This window comes from Mus pahari, chromosome X (genome assembly GCF_900095145.1).
Source record: "Mus pahari chromosome X, PAHARI_EIJ_v1.1, whole genome shotgun sequence".
Taxonomy (NCBI): domain Eukaryota; kingdom Metazoa; phylum Chordata; class Mammalia; order Rodentia; family Muridae; genus Mus; species Mus pahari.
The window spans coordinates 131394599-131412033 of NC_034613.1; the positions used below are offsets into that span (position 1 = coordinate 131394599).

Genomic DNA, 17435 nt, shown 5'->3' on the forward strand with positions numbered 1-17435 from the left:
GAGCTGAGACAAAAGGATGGACCATCCAGAGACTGCCCCACCCAGGGATCCTTGTTTCTCTCTATGGAGTCCCAACAAATGCAGCTCAACTACACAATGTAAAGCAGACCAATACATGTGTGTCCTTAGCAAAGAATCCTTCATTACATGTCCTTTCATATGCTTGCTTTAGGAGAACATCCTTTCTCCTGCATCTGCTTCAGCAAAACGCTTTGATGACAAACCAAAAATAATTCTACCCAAGTCCAGCTTAGTGCACCAGTGAGTTTACTGGGGCTACTTATGGGACCATAGGTGACTTAAGGGCAGCTACAAGCTATACAAAACAATAAATAGAAGAAAGGAAAAGAAAGAAATGTTGGCTGTTTAATGGCATTGTGGGAAATTAACAGAACAGTACATTCTTTCCTAGGTAGTGCTGCAGAGATGTCATGCTGTGAATGGGAGCATGGGGCCTGATAAGATCTGGTCCTTTGGGACCAGAGTGAGAGTCCCTGCTTTTATACATTAGAAGAATTCAGGAAAGATACAAATGTCCTGATACACTCAGCAGATGAAACTGATACAAGCCATCAAAGGCCAATCTTCAGCACTAACAGATGCAGTCAAAGGATGAAAGCTTCACAGTTGCTCTTTTCCCAGCCAGTACAGTCCCTTATCTCAGCCCTGGCCAAAGCAAGGAAGCTGCTTCTAGTGTCTTTCATCCTGTTCCTGTCACTCTTCCCAATGCTGAAAGAATGTCACAGAATAAACTCACACCATACCCCGTATTGAAGCACACCCAAAGAAACTATCATTTTTCTTACCTTTTGTCACAACCTTTTAGTAATACTGGAAAGAAAAGAAAAAGAAAAGCTAGCTCTTTATCCTCTCCACCCATACCCAAGCAACTTGCGATCAATAACACATGATTTTCCAGCTGCCTAACACATCAAGCACCATTTAAAAGGACTCCAGTACAACTCCCTGGCCTCACTTCAATGAACAGATAATGTTGGCTAAGAAACAAAAGACATTCAAATGTGCAGCCATTAATGTAACTACTATAAATAGCCCTAAGGAGTAACAGCAGGGCTAATGAGTCTTATATATAAGAACAAAGACACAAAATAAGGTATAGTGATTCACATCTATAATCCTACCTCTGAGGTAGTGAAGGCAGAAGGATTCCCACAAGTGAGCCTTTTCTACAGAGCAAGACCCCTTTCTCCCCGTCCCCCCCAAAAAAGTAGCCACAAAATCAGCATGTCTGAGCTTCAGCTGATTGTGTAGATCATTTCCCAAGAAACCCAAGAGGATGACTGTATAATGGTCCCTCCAAGGTTAGAGGGAAAGAGTCTTAGGGAAACGGAGTGCCCCCCACCAAAATCCAGGACTTTTACAAAAGGAATCTTACCTAGTTCATGTTGAGAGAGTCAGCAGAGAGAAAAGGAGGTAGAGGCTGGAAAATCCCTGCTATAAAGGGCCAAAGGAAAATGCACTGAAAATGCCCTGGTAGTCTCAGTGACTTAGAGACGTGCCAGTGGGAAACCTTCTGGTCTGGGGGCCAGGGATGGGAGCTGGGGGTGGCTGTAGAGAGATCCCAGAGGGACAAGTCCCACAGAAACCACAGCTGAGCAGGATGCTTCTGGAAAGCCCAAGGTAGGAGGAGAGTAGAATTGAGCTGGCCTTATGCAATTGCACTCACTCTAATTCTTCACAAGCAATAAAAAGCACCCTCTCTCCATATCTATTCAATATAGTACTTAAAGTTCTACCTAGGGCAATTAAACAACAAAAGGTCAAAGGGATACAAATTGGAAAGGAAGTCAAAATATCACTATTTGCAGATGATATGATCTTATACTCCAGAGAACTCCTAGAACTGATAAACAACTTCAACAAAGTGGCTGAATATAAATTTAACTCAAACAAATCAGTAGCCTTCCTCTACACAAAGGATAAACAGGCTGAGAAAGAAATTAGGAAAATGACATCCTTCACAACAGTCACAAACAATATAAAGTATCTTGGTGTGACTCTAACCAAACAAGTCAAAGATCTGTATGACAAGAACTTCAAGTCTCTAAAGAAAGAAATCGAAGAAGATTGCAGAAGATGGAAAGATCTCCCATGCTCATGGATTGACAGGATTAATATAGTAAAAATGGCCATCTCGTAGAAAGCAATCTACAGATTCAATGCAATCTTCATCAAAATTCCAACTCAATTCCTCATAGAGTTAGAAAGAACAATTGTCAAATTCATTGGGAATAACAAAAATCCCAGGATAGTGAAAACTATTCTCAACAATAAAAGAACTTCTGGGGGAATCACCATCCCTGACATCAAATTGTATTACAGAGGAATAGTGATTAAAACTGCTTGGTATTGGTACAGTGACAGGCAGATAGATCAATGGAATAGAATTGAAGACCCAGAAATGAACCCACACACTTATGGTCACTTGATAATTGACAAAGGAGCTAAAACCATCCAGTGGAAAAAAAGACAGCATTTTCAACAAATGGTGCTGGTTCAACTGGTGGTCAACNTGTAGAAGAATGCAAATTGATCCATTCTTATCTCCATGTACAAAGTTCAAGTCCAAGTGGATCAAGGACCTCCACATAAANCCAGAAACACTGAATCTAATAGAAGAGAAAGTGGGGGAAAGTCTCAAACACATGGGCACAGGGGAAAGATTCCTGAACAGAACACCAATGGCTTATGCTCTAAGATCAAGAAGCTTCTGTAAGGCAAAGGACACTGTCAATAGGACAAAACAGCAACCAAAAGATTAGGAAAAGATCTTTACCAATCTCACATCCGATAGAGGGCTAATATCCAATATATACAAAGAACTCAAGAATTTAGATGCCAGAGAACCAAATAACCCTATTTAAAAAATGGGGTACAGAGCTAAACAGAGAATTCTCAACTGAAGAAACTTGAATGACGGAGAAGCATCTAAATAAATGTTCAACATCCTTAGTCATCAGGGAAATGCAAATCAAAACAACCCTGAGATTCCACCTCACACCAGTCAGAATGGCTAAGATCAAAAACTCAGGTGACATCAGATGCTGGTGAGGATGTGGAGGAAGAGGCACACTCCTCCATTGCTGATGGGATTGCAAACTGGTACAACCACTCTGGAAATCGGTCTGGCGGTTCCTCAGAAAATTGGACATAGTACTTACTACCTGAGCACCCAGCTATACCACTCCTGGGCATATACAAAGAAGATGCTCCAACATGTAATAAGGACACATGCTCCACTATGTTCATACCAGCCATATTTATTATAGCCAGGAGCTGGAAAGGACCCAGATGTCCTTCAACAGAGGTATGTATACAGAAAATGTGGTACACTTACACAATGGAATACTACTCAACTATTAAAAACAATGACCTCATGAAATTTGCAGGCAAATAGATGGAACTTGAAAATATCATCATGAGTGAGGTAACTCAGTCACAAAAGAACACACATGGTATACACTCACTGATAAGTGGATATTAGCCCAAAAGTTCAGAATACCCAAGATTCAGTTCACAGACCATATGAAGCTTAAGAAGAAGGAAAACCAAAATGTGGAAGCTTCAGTGAGTGCTTCATAGAAGGGTGAACAAAATACCCATGGGAGGATATACAGAGACAAAGTGTGGAGCAGAGACTGAAGGAAAGGCCATCCAGAGACTGCCCCACCTGGGGATCCATTCCATATACAGTCACCAAACCTGGGCACTATTGTGGATGCCAGAAAGTACTTGGTGACAGAAACCTGATATGGCTGCCTCCTGAGTGGCTCTGCCAGGGCATGACTAATACAGAGGTGGGTGTTCCCCACCAGAGCTCAGGGTCCCCAATGAAGGAGTTGGAGAAGAGACTGAAGGAGCTGAGGGGGTTTGCATTCCCATGCATAGAGCAACAGTGTCAATAGGTGAGAATGCCAGGTGCTCCTGGGGACTGGACCACCAACCAAAGAATACACATGAAGGGACCCATGGCTCTGGCCCCATATGTGGCAGAGGATGACCTTGTTAGACATCAGTGGGGGCCTGAGGTTCTTCGATGCCCCAGTGTACGGGAATGCCAGGGCTGGAAGACTGGAGTGGGTGAGTGGGTGGGTGGGTGGGTGGGTGGGTGAGGGAGCACCCTCATAGAGGAAGCGGGAGGGGGGATGGGATAGGGGGTTTCTGAAGAGGAGACCTGGAAAGGGGAAAACATTTGAAATGTAAATAAAGAAAATATCCAAAAAATAAATAAATAAAATAAAATATATAAAAGCACGTTCGTCCAAGCATACAGTAGATCCTGTCTCAAAACAGAAATCTCCTTCTTAGAGCTTCTGGTTATGTTCAGTATCCACAGATAAAATGTTATTTGAGAATTCAGAAGGTTCTAGAAAAAGGACCAAGAAATAGATATGATATATACAAAAGATACATAACACATAGGAAGGCAACCTAAGAGACTGATATTAGCATCACCATGTAGCAAAAAAAAATGTTGAATTGAACCTATTATAAAATAAAAATAAATGACTTTCATGAAATCTATCACTAAGTCTGTTGACTACAAAGAATAGGCCTACTGTTTATGTAATTAATGCACCTGACAGGTTAATTAATGTACCTGAGAGGTTAAGACAGGAGGACAGCATGCTTAACGGCAGCCTGGACAATAAAGCAAGACTCTGTCTGGAGGTGGAGGAAGCAGCCAACTGCTGCAGGATGAATGTGAATAGTCAAATACTATTTTGATTAAATAACAGCTGTCAACAAGTTCTGGTGGCATAAATGTGCAATCCCAAAACTTAAATAGAAGCAGGAGGGCTAGGAGTTCAAGGTCATCCTTAGGCTGTACACACTAAGTTTACAGCCAATGTGGGATACCTGAGACGCTGTCTCAAAATGAAAAAAAAAATTAGACGACGTTTTCGAAGGAAATCTGTTGATTTACACTCTTTACAATGCTTTCCATAGTTGGAGAACTATTAAATAATATCTCACATATTTGGTTATTCTACATCCATAAGTGCTAAGTAGCTACGGGGAAATTGCCACCTGTTTTATAATATATCAGATCAATGAAGATGGATGGTCCTTTTGTTTGGAAAAGCACCAAGCTACAAAACACCCTCTCTATCCTTAACTTTTATAAACCCCAAGACCTGAGATGTGGCTCAGGAATAGAGTGCTTGCCTGGTATTCAGGAAGACTCAAATTCCACCCAGTTCTATAAACTGAAAATAGTAATGACAATAAATGAACATTTATATTTGATTGTGCTTGGAAACTGAAGCTAAAGAAGATGCTCAAGAAAGAACTATACACTTTGTTTTTGTGGATTTTGTTGTCATTGTTTCTGTCATTTCACTACAGCTACAGACAAGCAAATATACACCAACAAAGTAATACAGCCATTTTCCATAGTGGAGGTTAGATACTTGCTATCCCTTTATCCAAACAATGATAACAACTATTCTACCTCAAAGAATACTAGAAATCTCATAGCCAAAAGGACTTGAGTGAGTTATTTATTTATTTAGTTAGTTAGTTTGTATTTTTCAAAGTGTCACCTTAAACACTCTATGATAGCCTGGAACTCTTGCTCTTCTTGCCTCTGAGAACTGGAATTACAGGCATGTGCCACAATGCCCAGTATAAACTGAGTTAGTCAGACATTTCATAGTCACATTAATAAAAGCATTAATAATACAACTTCATTAAATTAAAAAGTTTTGAATTTAACTACCATGAAAAGGCTATATAAAATTCACTTCTCTGGAATCTATTCTAAAGAGGTTTTTTATAAGGGTTGGGTTATACAAGTATCTTCAGTGGCAAAGACAGGAAAATACTTAAGCAGTGGGGAGAGGAGCAAATATCAAGAGGGTAGGAGGGAGACACACTAGGCAGTTCTCATAACATGAACACTTTCCTTGCATAAATGAAGCAGATGATGCAAAACAAAGGAAACAAAATACAAAGTGAAACTCTTTTTAGAACACACAGGTTTTATATGGTAAGAAGTGTGTTTGCTTCCTTCCCCAAAGACAAGCAAGAGATTAGTAGTAGCAAACTTGGTGGGACAAGTATAAGAAAAGGTGACATTTATTCACTCTCTGTGATCTACTGGGCAGCCATCTACAGTTCTACTGATATAACCTCTCCCTGCCCCTTGGTGAGAAACCAAAAGTACATTTTCCTAGGTCAAGTAGTCAGCCCGGATAAACAGGGCATCCTCAAAACATAGCCAAGGGTGGGACAGACACCTCTGAGAGTCACAGGTCTCCTACAAGTAGTAACAAAGGTGAGCAACATGTTGGACATAACCAAAACATGGGCCTCCTGCCCAGGCAAATCCATTGAGAAGTTGCCAGAATCCCTGGTGCCTGATGGGCTGCAGGTCCTGGCACTCCTCCCATACATCAAGGGAGAATACTCCATAATCTCATGGGCATACTTCTCTTTACAATTCAACTGTATATAGAGAAATCTTTCTTCCAAAAGTAAAGTATCTTATGTTAGGTATATCTCATCACTAGTAATCGTTTTAAAAAGAATATAAGTTGAGAGAAGAATATAGGTATAGAATATGACTCTATGGTACAGCACCACAAATGAAAATATAAGGGACATTGTTAATGCTACAATTTACACCTTGATTCCTCAGATCTCAAAACGAGATAATGTGTAACATGTAAAGCTAGTTATACAATTTATAGTTCCTCTGAGACAGTGCCACGGCACACACTGCAATCCCACACTTGGAAACCAGAAGAAGAAAGATCTCATGTTTGAGGCCAACCTGGGCCTAGTGAAACTTTGTCTTAAAAACTAAACAAAAAGAAACAATTCCCTTTAGAAACTTGAAATAAACAAAAATAACAGTTTCTCTTAATGTTTCTTTTGATATAGTAAATATGTGTCTCTTAATATGTTAAAAAACCATCAATGGGGTTGGGATGGAGCTCAATAATAAAATGCTTACCTATCATCAGTGAGGCCCTGGGTTCAGTCCTCAGCACCAGAGGAAAACAAAAGGCAAAGTATAGTGATAATTATATGCCAGAAAATATCATAATAAAATCTATTATTATGTATTACCAAAAATTTATTAAAAATAGTATAACTAATGAAAACTAAAAGCCATCAATGGTTTCAAAGTATTGTCTCTTTTACTCATTAGACAATACTTCTGCCAAATTGATCTTTAGAAACATCATTTGCATGCCGTAGTTATAGTATGCATACAGCCTTCATAAAGATCTAGTTCTTTACTTTTTACAATGAAGAAAAAAGGAAAAACAAGTCTTAACTTTGACCTAGAAAATGAAATGTTTCAGAGACTCATCTGATTAAATTACTTAAGCTACATATAAGTTCGAATTCAAGATAAAACACTTATGAACTATGTGGTTTTATTTCTTTTCTTGACTTTCATAAAGAAAATACTGAAAGAAGGGCAAACAAATCAGGCTATAAAGTTCAACAACTTTGCTTCAACAATAAACACAGTAGCATGCCCCCAAAAGCTCACAGAATAGAAATAATACCCTAAGCCATTAGCAAACAATAGCAAGCTACCGTAAAGTATGGATTTCACTTGATACCCACAGAAACCCCACACCCCAAGAGTCCCTATTTTGGGAGAATTCCACCAAGGAAAGGCTCACTGAAAAGGAGAAAAGAGAAGAGGAGAGGAAATAGAAGAAAAGGATCTGTTGCTGTCTGGAAACCATCACTCCTGCCATACCACTCACTGAAAGTTGCTACTCACAGGAACATCTGTGCTAATAATTAGCACCGAGGAACTCCGGCTACACTCTCAAGGCCATGGCAGAGGCCAGGGCAGAGGAGAGCACAAATAGTGTACTAGTCTGAAATTGATGGCAATGAAACTCTGCAACATTAGAGAATGATATATGTTGCAAGAAACTTGCTCCCAGCAAACAAGACTACTCCTCAGCTTTTGAAGCCTGCTTTCTGCAAAATGTGTAATCATCTGATGCAGGCTGCCTAACCCTTGCAGCTTCCAGTAAAGGAAAAGCCTCCTCTTTGGTGTTAAGCTGCTACTGAGTGAAAGCTTAGGAGATATAATTAGATTCACAAGACGGTTTATGGCTACCAGCAAAGACACAAGTAGCATGAATCAACCCTACCCTGGCTTATCCACAACAAAATGGCACGTAATCTAGGACAGGATCACAAGGAACTACCAGAGTTAAGATTTAAAATAAGGCAGGTATACTTCATTGTAAAGAAAAAAAGATTGAAAATAGATCAGCCTTATAAAAATAATTTATGGCATAATATTTAAAAGAAAATTTCCCTAGGATTCATGGGTACATTTTGATGTGGTTTTGGTACATATGCTAGATAAGTATTCCAATTACTAAGCTGTATCCCCCAGACTTTCTTTATGGTCATTATTTTGAGACAGCATCTCAAAAACTACCCAAAGTATCATTAAACTCATTCTAGACCAGGCTGAGAGCTAGTCCTTGTGTCTGTGCCTCCCTCTGTTTTTAATCCAACTGAGTGGGCCAAACCAATATTGCTAAATTGTAGATAGCCCTGGGGCTAATTATATTTAATGTTAATTCCCTTCTCCGGTGAGGGGTTTCGAACAAGGAATGAGTCAGCACTCAGGTGATTTCCTGTAAACTTGTTTCCCATCTTAATTTGTATAATAAAGGAGAACTGATGATTTGGCATATAAAGGGAAGGTGGAGCAGAAGGTGAAGAGAGAGAAGGAGGAGAAAATGGAAGAGGAGAGGACACAGAGGAGGAGGAAGAAGAAGAAATGCAGAGCAAGCACATGCTGCAAGTTCTAAAAGGTCTCATTGATGTGGAAGATGGTAGTGTAGCGGTAGATCTGCCCAATCTAGGCACACAGCATGTATTCATGTATTCATGTAACTGAGTCGTGTTTTCATTGTTGGGGCATATTTGGGTTGAAGATTTACTGAAACACTGCTACCCAACAAAAAAGTCTGTAGCCTTCTGTGAAAACCCTAGAGCCCAGATCCATGCCAGCCCTTATCCATGAAATCACCAGGTGCAGAACTGGGCACTGAGGAGAACAAAGCAGGTGACAACTCTATAGAGACAAACAAATATATACTAAAAACTACATAGCACTGCAAAGGGACACACTGAAACATCAAACACCTTGGAAAACAAAGAACAAGGTAGGCATGCTGGACTCAACCTGTAATAGCCCCACAGATCTAGCTCCTATAGAGTCCCCCACCCTACTGCTCATGAGCCCCGAATGCCACCTGGACATCATGAAGAACATGTGCTCTTTCTGGAGATGATAGTTGAAGTTCTTTTCTTCCCCAGCTAACCCTGAGAAAACTAACCATTCTCTTTTATCTGTGGAAGAATCTTCACTGGGAATACAGATATCACCATGTCCCTTCAGGCACTAAAGTCAGGGCACTGCTTCTCAAAGAGGACAAGATTGCTGGGGCCTTGTGAAACAAGATACCACTGCTTTGTGAAACTGCCCTATTGAAATCTCATTCCAGTTGGCTGGTCCCCTGGTTACCTCACAAACTAAGATAAAAGAAACACAGGAAATAAAAGCAGGGAGCAGCTGTCATTAAGGGGAGGGGAGTCTATGCAGGGACAACAATTCAAATGTTAATAGCTACAAGCTATGAGTCACTTTCAGAGTGATTTTTTTTGTGAGCTAGATTCTTCTTTGGGTGCTCAGAATCAACCTGGGCCTTAGGTGCTGAGCACATGTTTACTAGGGAGCCACCCCAAGTCTTGAAGTTTTTGTGAGAAGGCATGTTCCATCTTGAAACTCAATATAAAATATAAAATACTAGTAAATGCTAACTAATCCACAGTACAGAAATCAGATTGAGTGGTTGCCTGGAGCATGGAGAAAACAGTGAATGAATACATGCTGAATTTTTAAAAACAACTGGTTCATTTGAAATAAAGCCTGTTATTCTGGAGTGTTGCAAGGCTTTACTATGTTTATCTTTAAGATTAACAATAATTATTCACCATGCACTAAGAAACACACAAAAGTCCTAATATTAACTAATTTACCAGCTTGGGAAATGTCTTCACATCTCTAAACAGAACCATGTCAAATTTGAATAATACCTACCCTTATTACTTACAATTCATACAAAATTATTTACAAAAATTTAAAACACTAAGTATGTTGTTAAAATATGTTTCAGATAAATGCTTGAATAAACTGCTTTGTTTTAAAATCTTCCTACTTAAACTATTCACTTTTATTTATTTAAAGCACATAATTGTCTATACTCCTTATTTAAAGGAAACAGCATGTAGAATACAAAACAGGAGCTCTCCATAATGGCTTCCATCAATCCTTCAGGAGAAAAGTTTAATTCTTCTTTCTGAAATCTTTTACACATCTTTTTGCTATACCAGCCAGTAAAAGCTCTATGGTCTCCTCTCTTTGCTTCCTAGGTGGCACTGACATATTTTAAATAGGCTTTAGTTCATCTATTAATATTCTTTTTAGATATATAAATAGATAGATATATAATTCCAGATAAAACAATTATACCAAGCACATTAAGAAATATATGTAGCAATGCCCACTTTAACTCATAATTATAGAAATGCAACATAAACAATAAAACTATTTTTTTCCCACTAAACCCATGGACAGAAACACACACACACACACACACACACACACACACACACACACACACACCACCAGATTTGACACTAAAAAGAAGTGGACTCATAAAACCTGTTCCATGTTTCTGTACATACTACCTTCTGACGGAAAAAAAAATTCCCTTGCTACATTTGGTGTGGTGGTACATACCTTCAATTCCAGCATGTTAAAGGTAGAGGTAGGTGATCTTTTTGAGGGTCATCCTGGTCTACAATATAAGTTCAAGGTTAGCCAGGGCTATACAGTGAGACCCTGTCTCAAAAGAAAAGAAAAAAAAATCCTATGCTAAGAATACAGATGCCCAGTTGAAGGGATTTGAAATTTGTATCTTCCCTATTCAAAAGTCAAGTTAGTCAAAAAGTGGGAGTTCTAGCCCCTTACAACCAAAGAGTAAGGTTTAAGAGGCAGTGACAATTCCCAGAGGCAATGTGTCACTCCTAGTCTTACCTCTAGAATTAGCATCTTCCCATGACCATCACTTGACTAAGACTAATTGCATCTCATGACAACAAAGGACTTCTGTACTGGATAGTTTTATGTCAACCTGCCACAAACTAGAGTTATCTGAAATGAGGGGACCTCAACTGTAAAAATGCCTAAGACCCAACTATAAGGCATTCTCTTAATTAGTGATTTATAGGGGAGAGCCCAACTCATTTTGGGTGGTGCCACCCCTGGGCTGGTGGTCCTGGCTTCTATTTAAAAAGCAGGCTGAGCTTTCTTATAGCAAGAAAGAGCAAGCTAGTAAGCTGCATTCCTCCATGGCCTCTGCATTGGCGCCTGTCTTGTTCTGACTTCCTTCAATGATGAACAGTAATATGGAAGTTTAAGCCAAATAAACCCTGTCCTCCTCAAGTTGCTTCGGTCATGGTGTATCATCATAACAATCGCATCCCTAAATAAGACAACTTCCTTCTGAGGGGTCACGAGGTAATCAAGGAATTATACATTAATGATACCTCATATTCCACCTTCTGAAATTGTATCTTCTGAGCTACAAGGTCTGATTAAAAGGGTGTTTAGGACTAGAAGTGCTGTAGTTCAGTGGTAGAGCATCTGCTTAGCACGTAATAGTACCTGGGTCTGATCTCCAGCACTGCCAAAACATAAACAAAAGGCATTCACACTTGATCTTAGCCACAAGGCCAAGAAGCGATACAAAAGGCATTCAAAAGCATATCCCACTTAGAAATAAGGGTTGATAACGGACTGGTGAGATGGCTCAGCAGGTAAAAGCACCCAACTGCTATTCCAAACGTCCTGAGTTCAAATCCCAGCAACCACATGGTGGCTCACAACCATCTGTTACGAGATCTGACTCCCCCTTCTGGAGTGTCTGAAGACAGCTACAGTGTACTTACATATAATAAATAAATAAATCTTTAAAAAAAAAAAAGGGTTGATAACACTTTTCTTTCCTTATTTATTTATTGCATGTGTACAAGGGCTCCCATGCGTTGGACTGCATATATGGTATGTAAAAATTAAAGTTTGTTATCTTGTATCTTACTTGATCCCTATTTACTTTATATCCTGAGGGAGAGAACTGTTTCTCTGGTTGAACACAGAGCTAATCTAACTAGCCAGCTTGCTCCAGGGATCCTGTCTCTGCTTTTCAAGTGCTGGGGATTTGAACGCCAGTCCTCACACCTGTGTGCTTTACCCACTGAACTACCTCCCCAGCTTCTCCTTACTCATCTCTGAACCTCTACCTTGGATTCTGCTTGTAGCTAAAAAAATAAAAATAAAAATAAGGGGGCTTGCAGCGAGAGAAAGGAAGAGCGGCTCTACAGAAGTATGTTTTTTGATGTGTGATAAAATCTGAAGTAAATGTTTACTTAATTTTTTTTGAGACAAGCACAAGTATACATATTTATATGTTCAAAGCCTTTTTGGCACTGAACTCACAGTGATCCACCTGCTTCTGCTTCACATACACTGCATTCATCAATATCAATTGAACTTTTTAATTAAATCAACAACTCCACTGATCTATCAAAACAGACGTAACAAGTCTCAGAGGCACATGTCTGAAATCTCTGAAAACAATAAGTTTTCTCATGGTACCAAGGGGTACTGTTTTTATCCTGTACATAAAAGTATCAAGTCCCTAATTCATTTTCTTAGCATCATCTAAGTGCCAACCCCCAATCTTTATAGGAACATTTATAGGAACATGCAGTTTGTCCCCTAAACTGTAGCACAGTACTATGAATCTAGTATCTGTTACTTGCATCTGTGACATACCCATTCTTGTCTCTCATGCTTAAGAGTTAAACAGGCTAGGGGTGGTGGTGGCACTTTAATCCCCACACCTGGGGAGCAGAGGCACTGGGGATTTCTGTGAGTTCAAAACTAGCCTGGTCTACAAAATGAGTTCCAGGACAGCCAGTTCTACACAAAGAAACTTTTTCTTGAAAAACAAATGAAAAAACAAACAAAAGTAATCAAAACTACCTGCCCTTCACCTTCTATGAACAATACGCAACAATATATTCCCTCATTGGGAGCAGACTGCCCCCAACAGCTTGTGTTTTGAAGGCAGTAGAGCCTTAGGCAGGTGGGGTCTGGCTACTGGAAGAAGGTTACTGAGGGCAAGCCCTTGATCGTTTGAGCTCAGCTCTAGTTCCAGTTCATCTCTTCTGCTTCTTGGTCAGCAAAACTGTGAAGGAGGAGTCTGCAAAATACTTCTACCACTATCAAACCCAGTCCCTCTCTGTTGTGATGGGCAGAAATCTCTTGAAATCATGAACCAAAAAGAAATCTTTTCTCCTTGAGGTTGTTACTGTCAAGTACTTTTGTCATGGCAACTTAAAAGTTTAGGTCCTTAGAGATTATTTAAAGCATGCAAGAGGATGTGCCTAGATTATAAACAAATACAATGGCATTTTCTAGAAAGGCCTTAAGCATGTGCAGGTTCTGGTATCCAAAAGGGGATCCTAGAACAGTCTTCAGAAACTAATGAGGAAAAAGTGTAATTTTAAGCTCACACACATATAGAGATCTCTAACATATAGACAAATCACACAGGCTTGGCAATTTATCATTCTATGCCTCTCTGTTTGTCTTGGTTAATAAAGAAGAGACACACATCTTACCTTTTGACCACAAGCTTCAGGGTCTTGTGGGAGCCTTTCACCAGGCAAATTGCTTCTTGTCTGAACCCTGAGAGATTCACGTCATTAATGGCCACTATCTCATCTCCAGCAAGTAGCTTGTCCACTGCTGCAGCTTTGCTTCCTTCTTCAATCTGTAACAGAGACGGGGGTTCTGTGAACATTCCTGAGCCATAGCAAGGTCCTCTGATGCAGATTGGAATTTAGTATGTGCAGGCTTGAAGCAGTCACAGCTTTAGGATAACCCATCAGTAAAAAGATCCAGAAAGCTTGGGGCAAACAAGCTGAGTTTATTTCCACTGAAAGACCAGGGTTACACTAATACAATGCCGCTTATATAGCATCCCTCATCCCGGTCAGTGCCCACACAAGTTCACTGAAAAATGAATTGAAAGACTCAGAAATTCATATAACCAAAACAAAGGAACCAAAGCCAAATTCATATTCTGGAATTCCTACATCCGAACAATAATTCTGGATCAGTTTTACTATTTGGTAATTATTTTCATACATTAATCCTGCACCTTGTTTTAGTAGCACTTGTGATATAACTCAAATTTTACATATCCACTCATAAAAGTCATACATTTGTACAACTTTCAGTTCATTCAGCATTACGTAGTCACCATCAAATTTCAGGGCATTGCCTTGATCCCAAGAGAAATCTCATGCACATTAAGCAGTCTGATACTAATATTCCTAATGATCTTCTTTCCTTTTCTTCCTTTCTTCCTTCTAGTATGGGAAAATGAACCCAGCCCCACTGAGCTATGTCCCCAGGACTATTCATTCATCAGTCGTTCATTCACTGAGAACAGGTCTTATTATATAGCCCAGGTGGTAGCCTTGAACCTATGATCCTCCTGACTCAGCTTCTGGAGTAGTTGGGATTTCAGGTCTGTACTGCCATCACAACATCCAGTTTTCTAATAAATTCTCTAGTGTTGGGTCCGGCATGGCTGCATAAGGGAAGGTATGACACAGTTCCTGACCCTGGAGCATTGCCAGGCCCATGATCTCCACATTTATGGTTGCTGTTGCCCCAAAGTTGATCTGCTGTCTTTACTACTATACTTTCAATCTTTCTTTGCGGGAGTCTACTTTCGCCCATTACTCAGAGCTAATAACGCCATAGTAATTGAAATAGATGCACTTTTCAGGAATGAGGAATGGAGGCTGTAGAGGATGAGGAGGAATAGGCCTTCCACTTGGCTTTTAGGGTCTAGACAATATAACCACAGGGGCCATAAAAGCCTAAAGGTCCTTTTTGGAGATGGTTCATTGTCAGACTTGGTCTTGATTTTGGAATCATGAGGAAGCATATACACCCTCTGGTTTAATGACTGCTGCATTGATTAGCGAGGGTGAACTTGGGAGACATCAAGAATAGAGAGTTTAAGTGGTGTCAAGAAGAAAAGGTATGGATAGAAAAAGTAGGAAATTATATATGATTTAGGAATAAATAGTATTAGAAGGAGAATGCAAGGGGCTATGGAATTGCTAGGATAAGGAAATGATGATTAGAGAATTAAAAGATTATGTAGAAGCATATAAAAAAGTTACTACACTGGTTGTTCTGATTGAAGAATTGAAGATAACAATGCCTGGAAAGGTATTAGAGAGAGCTGTTTTACTTACATAAATTCAAAACTTTGTATGGAATTATTTTAATTTTAGTAGTTTGACATTTTTCTACTATTATAAGGAAGCAGTTACTAAAGACTGCTATCTGCTGTACTAGAAAACTGGAAGAGCTGTGCTCAGGTACCCGTAAAGAACAGGCTGTGTAAACATATAAGGAAATGTTCCATCCTCAGCATTGGAAAAAAAGGCACACATACACAAAGCTTGATAACATCTTCTACATCTGCTACCTTAAAAACAAAAGAGTGATCACTGAAACGATAGACAATTCATCTAATCTATTACTTATACCACTTAGTAGAGACTAAACCCTAGTTAGGCCAGCAATTAATCACAAATCCATACATACGTTTAACTTCTGCACAACTAGTTGGAGAACAAATAGTCATTGGCCAAACAAAACTCAGCCAGGGTTTTTTTTTTTCCATTTTTATATTAGATATTTTCTTTATTTACATTACAGATGCTATCCCAAAAGTTCCCTAAACCGTGCCCTGCCCATGCTCCCCTGCCCACCCACACCCACTTCTTGGCCCTGGCATTCCCCTGTGCTGGGTCATATAAAGTTTGCAAGACCAAGGTACTTTTCTTTCCAATGATGGCCGACTAGGCCATCTTCTGCTAAATATGCAGCTAGAGACATGAGCTCAGGGGGTACTGGTTAGTTAATATTATTGTTCCACCTACAGGGTTGCATCCCCCTTCAGCTCCTTGGGTACATTCTCAAGCTCCTGCACTGAGGGCCCTGTGTTCCATCCAAAATCTGTCTGTGAGCATCCACTTCTGTGTTTGCCAGGGACTGGCATAACCTCACAAGAGGCCGCTATATCAGGGTCCCTTCAGCAGAATCTTGCTGGCATGTGCATTAGTATCTGGGTTTGGTGGCTGATGATGGGATGGATCCCCGGNTNGGGTAGTCTCTGGATAGTCCATCCTTTCATCTTAGCTCTAAATTTTGTCTCTGTATCNATATCCTTTCATGGNTATTTTGTTCCCTATTCTAAGGAGGAACCAAGTATCCATGCGATGGTCTTGCTTCTTGGTTTTCTTGTGTTTTGCATAATGTATCTTGGGTATTCTAAGTTTCTGGACTAATATCCACTTATTAGTGAGTGCATAGCTATTGAATTCTTTTGTGATCGGGTTACCTCACTAAGGATGATAACCTCCAGGTACATCCATTTGCTCAAGAATTTCATAAACTCATTGTTTTTAATAGCTGAGTTACAGTACTCCATTGTGTAAATGTACCACATTTTCTGTATCCATTCCTCTATTGAAAGACATCTGGGTTCTTTCCAGGTTCTGGCTATTATAAATAAGTCTGCTATGAACATAGTGGAGCATGTGTCCTTATTACCAGTTGTAAGATCTTCTGGGTATATGCCCAGAAGAGGTATTGCTGGATCCTCCCGTAGTACTATGTCCAATTTTCTGAGGAACCGCCAAACTGATTTCCAGAGTAGTTGTACAAGCTTGCAATCCCACCAGCAATGGAGGAGAGTTCCTCTTTCTCCACAACCTCGCCAGCATGTGCTGTCACCTGAATTTTTAATCTTAGCCATTTTGACTGGAGTGAGATGGTATCTCAGGGTTGTTTTGATTTGCATTTCCCTGATGATTAAGGATGTTGAACATTTTTTTAGGTGTTTCTTAGCCATTTTGTATTCCTCAGTTGAGAATTCTTTGCTTAGCTCTGTAACCCATTTTTAATGGGCTTATTTGAATTTGTCGGGTCCAACTTCCTGAGGTCCCATTTGTCAATTTTTGATTTTACAGCACAAGCCACTGCTGTTCTGTTTAGAAATTTTTTTGCCTGTGCCCATATCTTCGACGCTTTTCCCCACTTTCTGGTTTTATGTGGAGGTCTTTGATCCACTTAGACTTGAGCTTTGTACAAGGAGATAAGATTGGATCAATTCTCATTCTTCTACATGCTAACTGCCAGTTGTGCGAGTACCATTTGTTGAAAATGCTGTCTTTTTTTCCACTGGATGGTT

At 39.8% G+C, this 17435-nt stretch overlaps 1 protein-coding gene across 2 annotated transcripts in view; it reads right to left on the reverse strand.

Moving 5' to 3' along the window:
* Positions 1 to 17435, reverse strand: part of Shroom2 (shroom family member 2) — a 158109-nt gene that overhangs the window by 66902 nt on the left and 73772 nt on the right. For both annotated transcript variants that reach the window (XM_021187851.2, XM_021187850.2), the window contains exon 2: positions 13774 to 13925. In XM_021187851.2, coding sequence (XP_021043510.1) covers positions 13774 to 13925 — 152 coding nt within the window. The remainder of the gene's footprint in view (positions 1 to 13773; positions 13926 to 17435) is intronic.